A 13981-nucleotide genomic window follows, 5' to 3' on the forward strand; every position below is an offset into this window, starting at 1 on the left:
CCCACACCACAGTGATTGAAAATTCTAAAAAAATTCATGCTAGTATACTTATAGATCCTACATACGATGGTAATATTTTCAACTTGCGGACTCACCCCTAAAACTTACCCTTAAAAATCAAAGTCGATTTTCTACCATACCACAGTGATTGAAAATTCTAAAAAAATTCATGCTAGTATACTTATAGATCCTACATACGATGGTAATATTTTCAACTTGCGGACTCACCCCTAAAACTTACCCTTAAAATTCAAAGTCGATTTTCTCCCACACCACAGTGATTGAAAATTCTAAAAAAATTCATGCTAGTATACTTATAGATCCTACATACGATGGTAATATTTTCAACTTGCGGACTCACCCCTAAAACTTACCCTTAAAATTCAAAGTCGATTTTCTACCATACCACAGTGATTGAAAATTCTAAAAAAATTCATGCTAGTATACTTATAGATCCTACATACGATGGTAATATTTTCAACTTGCGGACTCACCCCTAAAACCCACCCTTAAAATTCAAAGTCGATTTTCTCCCACAACACAGTGATTGAAAATTCTAAAAAAATTCATGCTAGTAGACTTATAGATTCTACATACCATGGTAATATTTTCAACTTGCGGACTCACCCCTAAAACTTACTCTTAAAATTCAAAATTTATGGAACTTTCCACGACTACATTCAAGCTCGACCATCTGTGACGTAACGCTTTGAGATATTTCGAGACATTGTGGTTTTTTACTTGGTTTAATTTATTTTAAATAACCCACAGCAAAAAAAGTTTCTCTCGCAGAAGTAATACCTACACTAATTAAAGATATAGAAAATATCGACGGTGTGTCGTTTTCATCGATTGCTAAAGGATCTCTGTGTCATTCGGTAAGTATACATTTATCAGTCATCTTTTTCGTATTTTATTTCATTGGAAGTAATAATATAAGTTTAAATAATAGATGCCTTATAGTTAAAAATATTTGTCAATAACAGGGCAGTTCCATGTAAAAGTCTACCATAAACTAAAAAAATTAATACCCAATTTTGGTATTAAAAATACTTACCCTTACTTAGGATCTATAAGTATACTAGCATGAATTTTTTTAGAATTTTCAATCACTGTGTTGTGGGAGAAAATCGACTTTGAATTTTAAGGGTAAGTTTTAGGGGTGAGTCCGCAAGTTGAAAATATGACCATGGTATGTAGAATCTATAAGTTTACTAGCATGAATTTTTTTAGAATTTTCAATCACTGTGGTATGGTAGAAAATCGACTTTGAATTTTAAGGGTAAGTTTTAGGGGTGAGTCCGCAAGTTGAAAATATTACCATCGTATGTAGGATCTATAAGTATACTAGCATGAATTTTTTTAGAATTTTCAATCACTGTGGTATGGTCGAAAATCGACTTTGAATTTTAAGGGTAAGTTTTAGGGGTGAGTCCGCAAGTTGAAAATATTACCATCGTATGTAGGATCTATAAGTATACTAGCATGAATTTTTTTAGAATTTTCAATCACTGTGGTATGGTAGAAAATCGACTTTGAATTTTAAGGGTAAGTTTTAGGGGTGAGTCCGCAAGTTGAAAATATTACCATCGTATGTAGGATCTATAAGTATACTAGCATGAATTTTTTTAGAATTTTCAATCACTGTGGTATGGTAGAAAATCGACTTTGAATTTTAAGGGTAAGTTTTAGGGGTGAGTCCGCAAGTTGAAAATATTACCATCGTATGTAGGATCTATAAGTATACTAGCATGAATTTTTTTAGAATTTTCAATCACTGTGGTGTGGGAGAAAATCGACTTTGAATTTTAAGGGTAAGTTTTAGGGGTGAGTCCGCAAGTTGAAAATATTACCATCGTATGTAGGATCTTAAAATATACTAGCATGAATTTTTTTAGAATTTTCAATCACTGTGGTGTGGGAGAAAATCGACTTTGAATTTTAAGGGTAATTTTTAGGGGTGAGTCCGCAAGTTGAAAATATTACCATCGTATGTAGGATCTATAAGTATACTAGCATGAATTTTTTTAGAATTTTCAATCACTGTGGTATGGTAGGAAATCGACTTTGAATTTTAAGGGTAAGTTTTAGGGGTGAGTCCGCAAGTTTAAAATATTACCATCGTATGTAGGACCTATAAGTATACTAGCATGATTTTTTTTTAGAATTTTCAATCACTGTGGTGTGGGAGAAAATCGACTTTGAATTTTAAGGGTAAGTTTTAGGGGTGAGTCCGCAAGTTGAAAATATTACCATCGTATGTAGGATCTTAAAATATACTAGCATGAATTTTTTTATAATTTTCAATCACTGTGGTGTGGGAGAAAATCGACTTTGAATTTTAAGGGTAATTTTTAGGAGTGAGTCCGCAAGTTGAAAATATTACCATCGTATGTAGGATCTATAAGTATACTAGCATGAATTTTTTTAGAATTTTCAATCACTGTGGTGTGGGAGAAAATCGACTTTGAATTTTAAGGGTAAGTTTTAGGGGTGAGTCCGCAAGTTGAAAATATTACCATCGTATGTAGGATCTTAAAATATACTAGCATGAATTTTTTTAGAATTTTCAATCACTGTGGTGTGGGAGAAAATCGACTTTGAATTTTAAGGGTAATTTTTAGGGGTGAGTCCGCAAGTTGAAAATATTACCATCGTATGTAGGATCTATAAGTATACTAGCATGAATTTTTTTAGAATTTTCAATCACTGTGGTGTGGGAGAAAATCGACTTTGAATTTTAAGGGTAAGTTTTAGGGGTGAGTCCGCAAGTTGAAAATATTACCATCGTATGTAGGATCTTAAAATATACTAGCATGAATTTTTTTAGAATTTTCAATCACTGTGGTGTGGGAGAAAATCGACTTTGAATTTTAAGGGTAATTTTTAGGAGTGAGTCCGCAAGTTGAAAATATTACCATCGTATGTAGGATCTATAAGTATACTAGCATGATTTTTTTTAGAATTTTCAATCACTGTGGTGTGGGAGAAAATCGACTTTGAATTTTAAGGGTAAGTTTTAGGGGTGAGTCCGCAAGTTGAAAATATTACCATCGTATGTAGGATCTTAAAATATACTAGCGTGAATTTTTTTAGAATTTTCAATCACTGTGGTGTGGGAGAAAATCGACTTTGAATTTTAAGGGTAATTTTTAGGGGTGAGTCCGCAAGTTGAAAATATTACCATCGTATGTAGGATCTATAAGTATACTAGCATGAATTTTTTTAGAATTTTCAATCACTGTGGTATGGTAGGAAATCGACTTTGAATTTTAAGGGTAAGTTTTAGGGGTGAGTCCGCAAGTTTAAAATATTACCATCGTATGTAGGACCTATAAGTATACTAGCATGATTTTTTTTTAGAATTTTCAATCACTGTGGTGTGGGAGAAAATCGACTTTGAATTTTAAGGGTAAGTTTTAGGGGTGAGTCCGCAAGTTGAAAATATTACCATCGTATGTAGGATCTTAAAATATACTAGCATGAATTTTTTTAGAATTTTCAATCACTGTGGTGTGGGAGAAAATCGACTTTGAATTTTAAGGGTAATTTTTAGGGGTGAGTCCGCAAGTTGAAAATATTACCATCGTATGTAGGATCTATAAGTATACTAGCATGAATTTTTTTAGAATTTTCAATCACTGTGGTATGGTAGGAAATCGACTTTGAATTTTAAGGGTAAGTTTTAGGGGTGAGTCCGCAAGTTTAAAATATTACCATCGTATGTAGGACCTATAAGTATACTAGCATGATTTTTTTTTAGAATTTTCAATCACTGTGGTGTGGGAGAAAATCGACTTTGAATTTTAAGGGTAAGTTTTAGGGGTGAGTCCGCAAGTTGAAAATATTACCATCGTATGTAGGATCTTAAAATATACTAGCATGAATTTTTTTATAATTTTCAATCACTGTGGTGTGGGAGAAAATCGACTTTGAATTTTAAGGGTAATTTTTAGGAGTGAGTCCGCAAGTTGAAAATATTACCATCGTATGTAGGATCTATAAGTATACTAGCATGATTTTTTTTAGAATTTTCAATCACTGTGGTGTGGGAGAAAATCGACTTTGAATTTTAAGGGTAAGTTTTAGGGGTGAGTCCGCAAGTTGAAAATATTACCATCGTATGTAGGATCTTAAAATATACTAGCATGAATTTTTTTAGAATTTTCAATCACTGTGGTGTGGGAGAAAATCGACTTTGAATTTTAAGGGTAATTTTTAGGGGTGAGTCCGCAAGTTGAAAATATTACCATCGTATGTAGGATCTATAAGTATACTAGCATGAATTTTTTTAGAATTTTCAATCACTGTGGTGTGGGAGAAAATCGACTTTGAATTTTAAGGGTAAGTTTTAGGGGTGAGTCCGCAAGTTGAAAATATTACCATCGTATGTAGGATCTTAAAATATACTAGCATGAATTTTTTTAGAATTTTCAATCACTGTGGTGTGGGAGAAAATCGACTTTGAATTTTAAGGGTAATTTTTAGGAGTGAGTCCGCAAGTTGAAAATATTACCATCGTATGTAGGATCTATAAGTATACTAGCATGATTTTTTTTAGAATTTTCAATCACTGTGGTGTGGGAGAAAATCGACTTTGAATTTTAAGGGTAAGTTTTAGGGGTGAGTCCGCAAGTTGAAAATATTACCATCGTATGTAGGATCTTAAAATATACTAGCGTGAATTTTTTTAGAATTTTCAATCACTGTGGTGTGGGAGAAAATCGACTTTGAATTTTAAGGGTAAGTTTTAGGGGTGAGTCCGCAAGTTGAAAATATTACCATCGTATGTAGGATCTATAAGTATACTAGCATGAATTTTTTTAGAATTTTCAATCACTGTGGTATGGTAGGAAATCGACTTTGAATTTTAAGGGTAAGTTTTAGGGGTGAGTCCGCAAGTTTAAAATATTACCATCGTATGTAGGACCTATAAGTATACTAGCATGATTTTTTTTTAGAATTTTCAATCACTGTGGTGTGGGAGAAAATCGACTTTGAATTTTAAGGGTAAGTTTTAGGGGTGAGTCCGCAAGTTGAAAATATTACCATCGTATGTAGGATCTTAAAATATACTAGCATGAATTTTTTTAGAATTTTCAATCACTGTGGTGTGGGAGAAAATCGACTTTGAATTTTAAGGGTAATTTTTAGGGGTGAGTCCGCAAGTTGAAAATATTACCATCGTATGTAGGATCTATAAGTATACTAGCATGAATTTTTTTAGAATTTTCAATCACTGTGGTATGGTAGGAAATCGACTTTGAATTTTAAGGGTAAGTTTTAGGGGTGAGTCCGCAAGTTTAAAATATTACCATCGTATGTAGGACCTATAAGTATACTAGCATGATTTTTTTTTAGAATTTTCAATCACTGTGGTGTGGGAGAAAATCGACTTTGAATTTTAAGGGTAAGTTTTAGGGGTGAGTCCGCAAGTTGAAAATATTACCATCGTATGTAGGATCTTAAAATATACTAGCATGAATTTTTTTATAATTTTCAATCACTGTGGTGTGGGAGAAAATCGACTTTGAATTTTAAGGGTAATTTTTAGGAGTGAGTCCGCAAGTTGAAAATATTACCATCGTATGTAGGATCTATAAGTATACTAGCATGATTTTTTTTAGAATTTTCAATCACTGTGGTGTGGGAGAAAATCGACTTTGAATTTTAAGGGTAAGTTTTAGGGGTGAGTCCGCAAGTTGAAAATATTACCATCGTATGTAGGATCTTAAAATATACTAGCATGAATTTTTTTAGAATTTTCAATCACTGTGGTGTGGGAGAAAATCGACTTTGAATTTTAAGGGTAATTTTTAGGGGTGAGTCCGCAAGTTGAAAATATTACCATCGTATGTAGGATCTATAAGTATACTAGCATGAATTTTTTTAGAATTTTCAATCACTGTGGTGTGGGAGAAAATCGACTTTGAATTTTAAGGGTAAGTTTTAGGGGTGAGTCCGTAAGTTGAAAATATTACCATCGTATGTAGGATCTTAAAATATACTAGCATGAATTTTTTTAGAATTTTCAATCACTGTGGTGTGGGAGAAAATCGACTTTGAATTTTAAGGGTAATTTTTAGGAGTGAGTCCGCAAGTTGAAAATATTACCATCGTATGTAGGATCTATAAGTATACTAGCATGATTTTTTTTAGAATTTTCAATCACTGTGGTGTGGGAGAAAATCGACTTTGAATTTTAAGGGTAAGTTTTAGGGGTGAGTCCGCAAGTTGAAAATATTACCATCGTATGTAGGATCTTAAAATATACTAGCGTGAATTTTTTTAGAATTTTCAATCACTGTGGTGTGGGAGAAAATCGACTTTGAATTTTAAGGGTAATTTTTAGGGGTGAGTCCGCAAGTTGAAAATATTACCATCGTATGTAGGATCTATAAGTATACTAGCATGAATTTTTTTAGAATTTTCAATCACTGTGGTGTGGGAGAAAATCGACTTTGAATTTTAAGGGTAAGTTTTAGGGGTGAGTCCGCAAGTTGAAAATATTACCATCGTATGTAGGATCTTAAAATATACTAGCATGAATTTTTTTAGAATTTTCAATCACTGTGGTGTGGGAGAAAATCGACTTTGAATTTTAAGGGTAATTTTTAGGGGTGAGTCCGCAAGTTGAAAATATTACCATCGTATGTAGGATCTATAAGTATACTAGCATGAATTTTTTTAGAATTTTCAATCACTGTGGTGTGGGAGAAAATCGACTTTGAATTTTAAGGGTAATTTTTAGGGGTGAGTCCGCAAGTTGAAAATATTACCATCGTATGTAGGATCTATAAGTATACTAGCATGAATTTTTTTAGAATTTTCAATCACTGTGGTGTGGGAGAAAATCGACTTTGAATTTTAAGGGTAAGTTTTAGGGGTGAGTCCGCAAGTTGAAAATATTACCATCGTATGTAGGATCTTAAAATATACTAGCATGAATTTTTTTAGAATTTTCAATCACTGTGGTGTGGGAGAAAATCGACTTTGAATTTTAAAGGTAATTTTTAGGGGTGAGTCCGCAAGTTGAAAATATTACCATCGTATGTAGGATCTATAAGTATACTAGCATGAATTTTTTTAGAATTTTCAATCACTGTGGTGTGGGAGAAAATCGACTTTGAATTTTAAGGGTAAGTTTTAGGGGTGAGTCCGCAAGTTGAAAATATTACCATCGTATGTAGGATCTATAAATATACTAGCATGAATTTTTTTAGAATTTTCAATCACTGTGGTGTGGGAGAAAATCGACTTTGAATTTTAAGGGTAATTTTTAGGGGTGAGTCCGCAAGTTGAAAATATTACCATCGTATGTAGGATCTATAAGTATACTAGCATGAATTTTTTTAGAATTTTCAATCACTGTGGTATGGTAGAAAATCGACTTTGAATTTTAAGGGTAAGTTTTAGGGGTGAGTCCGCAAGTTGAAAATATTACCATCGTATATAGGATCTATAAGTATACTAGCATGAATTTTTTTAGAATTTTCAATCACTGTGGTGTGGGAGAAAATCGACTTTGAATTTTAAGGGTAAGTTTTAGGGGTGAGTCCGCAAGTTAAAAATATTACCATCGTATGTAGGATCTTAAAATATACTAGCATGAATTTTTTTAGAATTTTCAATCACTGTGGTGTGGGAGAAAATCGACTTTGAATTTTAAGGGTAATTTTTAGGGGTGAGTCCGCAAGTTGAAAATATTACCATCGTATGTAGGATCTATAAGTATACTAGCATGAATTTTTTTAGAATTTTCAATCACTGTGGTATGGTAGAAAATCGACTTTGAATTTTAAGGGTAAGTTTTAGGGGTGAGTCCGCGAGTTGAAAATATTACCATCGTATGTAGGATCTATAAGTATACTAGCATGAATTTTTTTAGAATTTTCAATCACTGTGGTGTGGGAGAAAATCGACTTTGAATTTTAAGGGTAAGTTTTAGGGGTGAGTCCGCAAGTTGAAAATATTACCATCGTATGTAGGATCTATAAATATACTAGCATGAATTTTTTTAGAATTTTCAATCACTGTGGGGTGGAAGAAAATCGACTTGGAATTATAAGGGTGGGTTTTAGGGGTGACTATTTTTTGAGTTAGAAATAACATTTGCACCCTCTAAAAGTGTCCCCTTATCTCACTATGATGCATATTATATTTTGATACACAAGATAAGCTGTTTTTGTTTTGTAGCTAATTCGTTCACTTGAACGTTCGGAACTTCAGGCACATCTTATTAGTTAGTATGTTTTTGTTTATAGTTTTTAATACGTTAGAATATGATATTTAATAATATTATAATAATATTATATATATATACTAGCTGTTGCCCGCGACTTCGTCCGCGTGGACTTTAGTTTATAGCGCGCGGTGTCAACAAAATTTGTGTCAAATTTAAAACTTTTTAAAACCCTGGTAAGTGGTACCCCTCTTAGGGCCGCGCTACACCGGAATGGCAGCGCTGAAAGTGCTCGCCTCGCATGGCAGCTCCATTCCGGTGTAGCGCGGCCCTTAATTAATCAAAATACCCAAAAACAGCTATGCAGTGTGCACATAATCTATACTAATATTATAAATGCGAAAGTATCTCTGTCTGTCTGTCTGTCTGTCAGTCTCGCTTTCACGCCAAACGCCAAAAGTATCTCTGTCTGTCTGTCTGTCTGTCAGTCTCTCTTTCACGCCAAACGCCAAAACTTCCGAACCGATTGTAATGAAATTTTGTATACAGATAGTCTAAAGCCTGAGAAAGGACATAGGCTACTTTTTTACTGGAAAAAAAGGGTTGTAAGGGGGTGAAAATGCGTAAATTTGTTCAAATTAAGTTAGTTCCAACAATTCATAATAGATGGCGCCGTGCGTCTTCTACATCGCGCTGACGCTTGCTCAAAAGTCTTTCTATAAGACGTAGTATCATCTTTCATTTAAGTTTCGATTTTTTTCGATTGTTATATCTATTCTACGGTATTAAATAACTCAGTACTTTATCTGTGCAGTGATGTAACCTTAAATCTATCAATGATAAATAGTTTATGGGTAAAGTTGTGTAATTGGAGGGCTAAATAAGCTTTAAAATTTGGCATAAAATATAAAGTTTAATATAAAAAAATGAAATACTTATTGTGTGCACACTGCACAGCTGTATTGATTTAAGGGGTACCAGGGTTTTTTTATAAAAGCTTTTGACACCAATTTTGCTGACATCGCGCGCTATAAACTGAAGTCCACGCGGACGAAGTCGCGGGCAACAGCTAGTTAATTAATAAAATAAATTAATTAATAATGAAATGAAATAAAATACTGAAATGTTTTCTCTGCTGACCGAATGTATAATCTTGCCGACCAAGTAATTATTCTGCCGAGCGACTGTTTATTTTGCAGATACATCATAAAACTCGCTGCCAGTTATGTTTTTAAATTGCTGACCATTGTCATGATTATTTACAGAATACGTGAATTCAATTATTGCTAACAAAATCTTTGTACGCTGACAAAATGATTTATTAGCTGTTATTTTTTGCAAACCAAATTTTTAAATGGCATACGCAATTAATTACTTCTCATATATTAATCTGTGACACGAGCAGCGCCACGAGTGTTAAGAAACGAATTACGAAACTAAAACTCATTATATATATATATATATATCATATGGTTCAACTTAGGGAATACTGCAAGCTTCATCAAAATCGGTTCTGCAGTTTTTGAGATAAGGATTTTTTTACAACTTTGAAGTCGGTTTTATCTTTTTAAAATACTATTTGACTGATTTTTATTTATTTATTTTTATTTCATTTAAAACTTTTGTACATCGTTGCACAAAGGCAGGCTTAATGCCTTGTGGCATTTTCTTCCAGTCAAACCTTAGGGGGGTATTACATTATCATATATTATATTGGATCATTTCTATGATCATATATAGGATCCAATATATATGATCATTTGATCATATCTGCGTATTACATTATCATATTTCATTGATCCTATTTTACGTCATATGTGGTTTCAATAGCCAATGGAGAGCGCTAACGCTGACAGGTATTGACGTCAGGGTTACTAGATCTCAGAGAATTCGATTTGTCAAAAGACATCGTCATTTTTAATATGGCTTGTTTTTTGTTATTTCAGCAAGATTATTGAAGTATATAATTAGAAAAATAATTACATTACATTATTTGAAACATATTAACGAACAAGAAATTAAAAACTCTTTTTTATATTAAATAACTGGCAACACCTATTTCTATGACCGTATTGGATCCAATCTCTCAGCAAATGTCAAAAATCTATGATCAAGGAAGAAATGAATCATATTATGTCTATATTACATTATCCAATATCATTGACTCAATGCTCTCGGATCCAATATATATGAGAGATAGTGAGGTAGATTAAAAATACGAGGACAGAGAATATTAAAATACCTTAAAATTAATATGTTATAGTACAATAGTCACAGAAGTTTTATAGTATTATCAGTAATTTCCATAGAAAACAACGATGTTTTACCAGTTAGCAGAAGGTACATTGTACAAATCCATTACCAGAAAGACAACAGAATACAACAATCCAAAATATCCACACAGATTACAGTCCATTTAAATTTTTACACAACACTTGTGTGTGTTTAAGATTTCATAATTGCATAATATTTTAAAAAAGCTGAAGGTAAAATTAGGGTTCTAACAAATATAAAAATAATAAAACTAAACCTTTTTCTCTCACTTATTTTATGTAATAAAAACTTACCTTCACAAGCAAACAAAGAAGACGATCAAACAAATGAAAACATATTTTGAGTAACCAAAGTATTTAAAGTATTTGACTTAAGGGGGTGACTAACCCAAAATTGTCAATTTTATAATTATTCATAGATACTACATTATATTTCCAAGAGTTTGATCTGAGCGAAAACACAATATTATCTTAAAATTTTCTCAACAGAAAAAAATTACAAATATGCATCTAATTTTCACAAATTATTCATATATTGCCATAACCGTGCATTAAACTACGTCACTATTTTCACACTTTGTATAAAATTCCATTATTGAGACACTGACCTGGCGGATTTTGAAAATGTTGTATATTTATTGAACTCAATAAATATACAACATTTTAAAAATCATCGTCCTTCTCTCTTCACACTCACGCTTGTCTTTCATATACCAGGTGAAAAAGGATGATGCGGAATCATCACCAATCATCACCTAATTATTTCCATTTGCACAGATCTGGGTATAGAATTTGGAAATTAAATTTCAGAAGAAGAGTTTTATTAAGAGCGCAAGTAACCCAAAAAATCACAATTGTTAAGAAAAAAACTAACTTGGTGATGATTCCGCAGCTTAACAGTTGTTAAGAAAAAACTAACTTGGTGATGATTACGCATCATCCTTTTTCACCTGGTATATGAAAGACAAGCGTGAGTGTGAAGAGAGAAGGACGATGTTTGATTTTTTGGGTTAGTTGTGCTCTTAATAAAACTCTTCTTCTAAAATTTAATGGCCAAATTCTATACCCAGATCTGTGCAAATGGAAATAAGTAGAGTAACACTTGTAATAGGTTTTAATTCGTATCTGTAATAATAAGAATGTTCAGCACCCAAAGCTTTAAACATTATTAGAATCTACTCAATATTAATGCTTCAGGTTAGTTCCCAAAACAGTGGTAGGAATTATATAGAAGCATTCCGAAAATTAGTTTCTAGCCAGTGAAAAATGAAATGGAAAAAATAAAATGTTTTACAGTCTACAGTGGACTCACCTGAGAGGCCTACAACTGAAACTGTGACCAATTTTCCCCCGGTGTTCTCGGATTTTTTGGCCATTTTTCATTAATTCAATACATTAGTTTCGGGACTGTACAAACTGATGCACTCATCACAACACAGAGTCTACTGCACAAGAAATGATCCAGCTAAATATTATGTAGTAACAATGTATAGACAGTTTTAAATTATTTCTGACTAGTTGTGTGCCGGTGTGAAATTAAATTTTACAATTCTATATAATTGTGAGATATAATACAAAATACTGTAGAATTTAGTGGCGGAAATGAAATATTGCTGTCCACGACAGGGGTATTCGACAACCAGATGTAACAATATCGACATTTATCAGCTCATACATTATTTAAATGATGATTAGGATATAATGTTTACAATCACGTATCCTGTTATATTTACTTGTATTTAATTCAGATAGAAACAAGAATTGGAAAGAATGTAGTTGGATTGAAAACCCGCAGTTTGGAGAGTTTGACACAGTAAAAACTGATTATGCACAACTAGTAAAAATGAAGGAAATATTGTATTTAATAACTGTCTAATAATTTATTACATACATATTTATCGATTTATAACCGAATTGTTCACATTTTATCAATAATCCAATTAATTTTTGATAAAATCGCAATAATCTAGCACTGACACTACTCGCGTTGCTTTGTACTTAAATATTGTTGCTAGCTTTAAAAATTCCCCTGGTTTCGTAATGTCAAGAAAGAGTAAAAGTCTGGCAAAAAAGTGAAGAAATTAAAAAGTGACAACATCGTAGTGTCATCCCTTTCAAATCAATCTAAGAAAAAAGAGATGACACTACGATGTTGCCACATTTTAATTTCTTCACTTTTATGCCAAAAGTCGCCATTCGCCACTCACGGGCCACGGGCCACAGCCGCCCACGGCCCACGGCTCGCCAGTCGCCACTCGCCAGCTGTCGCCACACTCGCATCGCTAATAGTAGGGGAGCCCAGAGTACTGTTACTGAGGTGCGGTGCTCAAATTATTATTTTAAGTTATAGAGGCTTTGTACTTTAAAGTAAAAGAAGTTTTGGTCTTTAAATCGCTTGACAAACTCGAGTCTCGATCTAAAAGACTATGAAAAGTACCAATAATAAGGTCATAACTCATAATAGGCTCATAATCATGGGACGATGCAAGGTATAATAATATGGCAATGATGATGATGTTGAAGACAAAATAATTATGTTCTTTGCATATTAGCATATGCATTCCATTCTTAAAACAAATCGCTTGACCCAACCACGACGACCCACGCTTTAAAAACCGAAACTCCCAAACTCGTATCTATAAACAATCAGGTGTTCTCTAAGCACCTTCCGAACCATGCACAGTGTACGGAGGAGACGAAAAATCGGAAATTTTCTATTTTCTTCAATTTTGAATAGGCATTAGTAAAATGAATGCGAGAGTAGAACACCCGCGTGTCAATTCACAATAGTTTTGATGCTACACGTTACCAAAATTTAGCGTTTTTTTGCGGCCCGGAAGGGAAAAATCCATATATAATATTATATACTTTAGAAGTTAGAGGGGGGGGGGACACATTTTACCATTTTGGAAGAGTCTCTCTCGCAAACTATTCAGGTTAGAAAAAAATGAAATTGGGATATGATTTTTGAAGACCCATCCACAGATACCCCGCACGCATAAGTTAGATGAAAAAAAAATTTTTTGTTTCAGTTGTACCTATGGGGACCCCTAAATTTTTATATAATTTTTCCATTTTTGTATCAAAATCTGAATGCGGTTTAGAGACTACAATATCTACTTATGAAAGTTTCAATAGTATAGCTCTTATAGTTTCAGAGAAAAGTGGCTGTGACATACGGACGGACAGACAGACAGACAGACAGACATGACGAATCTATAAGGGTTCCACTTTTTGCGATTTGGCTACGGAACCCTAAAAATGCCGTCTTCATATCCATACGGATGTCCAGATCGGCAATTTGTACGGATAATAATATTATGATGACGGATTGTTTTAGTTCCCCATTGTTCTTATAGAAAAAGTTGTTCATTTTGACGGGGTCATTTGATTGTTTCAAGGATAACGGTGATTACACTAACATCTTGTATTATGTAACACTAGATGTCCCGGTGAAAGTGTCACTTTACACTTATAAACCTTCCCTGGACTTCCAGGAATATTTTAAGACTATAATTAGCCACAC

General features: G+C 33.1%; 1 protein-coding gene across 4 annotated transcripts in view; it reads right to left on the reverse strand.

Annotated features, from left to right (window-relative positions):
• The window catches only part of LOC121736867 (rho GTPase-activating protein 190), a 51981-nt gene extending 39540 nt beyond the window's left edge, over nucleotides 1–12441 (reverse strand). For 2 of the 4 annotated variants that reach the window (XM_042128334.1, XM_042128331.1), the window contains exons 1-2: nucleotides 12347–12441; nucleotides 11768–11900 (exon numbers count right to left, since the gene is read on the reverse strand). In XM_042128334.1, the coding sequence (XP_041984268.1) occupies nucleotides 11768–11831 (64 nt within the window). In that variant the 5' untranslated portion in view covers nucleotides 11832–11900; nucleotides 12347–12441. Of the gene's footprint in view, nucleotides 1–11767; nucleotides 11921–12346 lie in introns of all 4 variants that reach the window. The other 2 variants (XM_042128332.1, XM_042128333.1) reach the window with 2 other exon arrangements.
• Nucleotides 12442–13981: the final 1540 nt, after the last annotated feature.

Source organism: Aricia agestis, chromosome 19 (genome assembly GCF_905147365.1).
Source record: "Aricia agestis chromosome 19, ilAriAges1.1, whole genome shotgun sequence".
NCBI classification, from domain to species: Eukaryota; Metazoa; Arthropoda; class Insecta; order Lepidoptera; family Lycaenidae; genus Aricia; species Aricia agestis.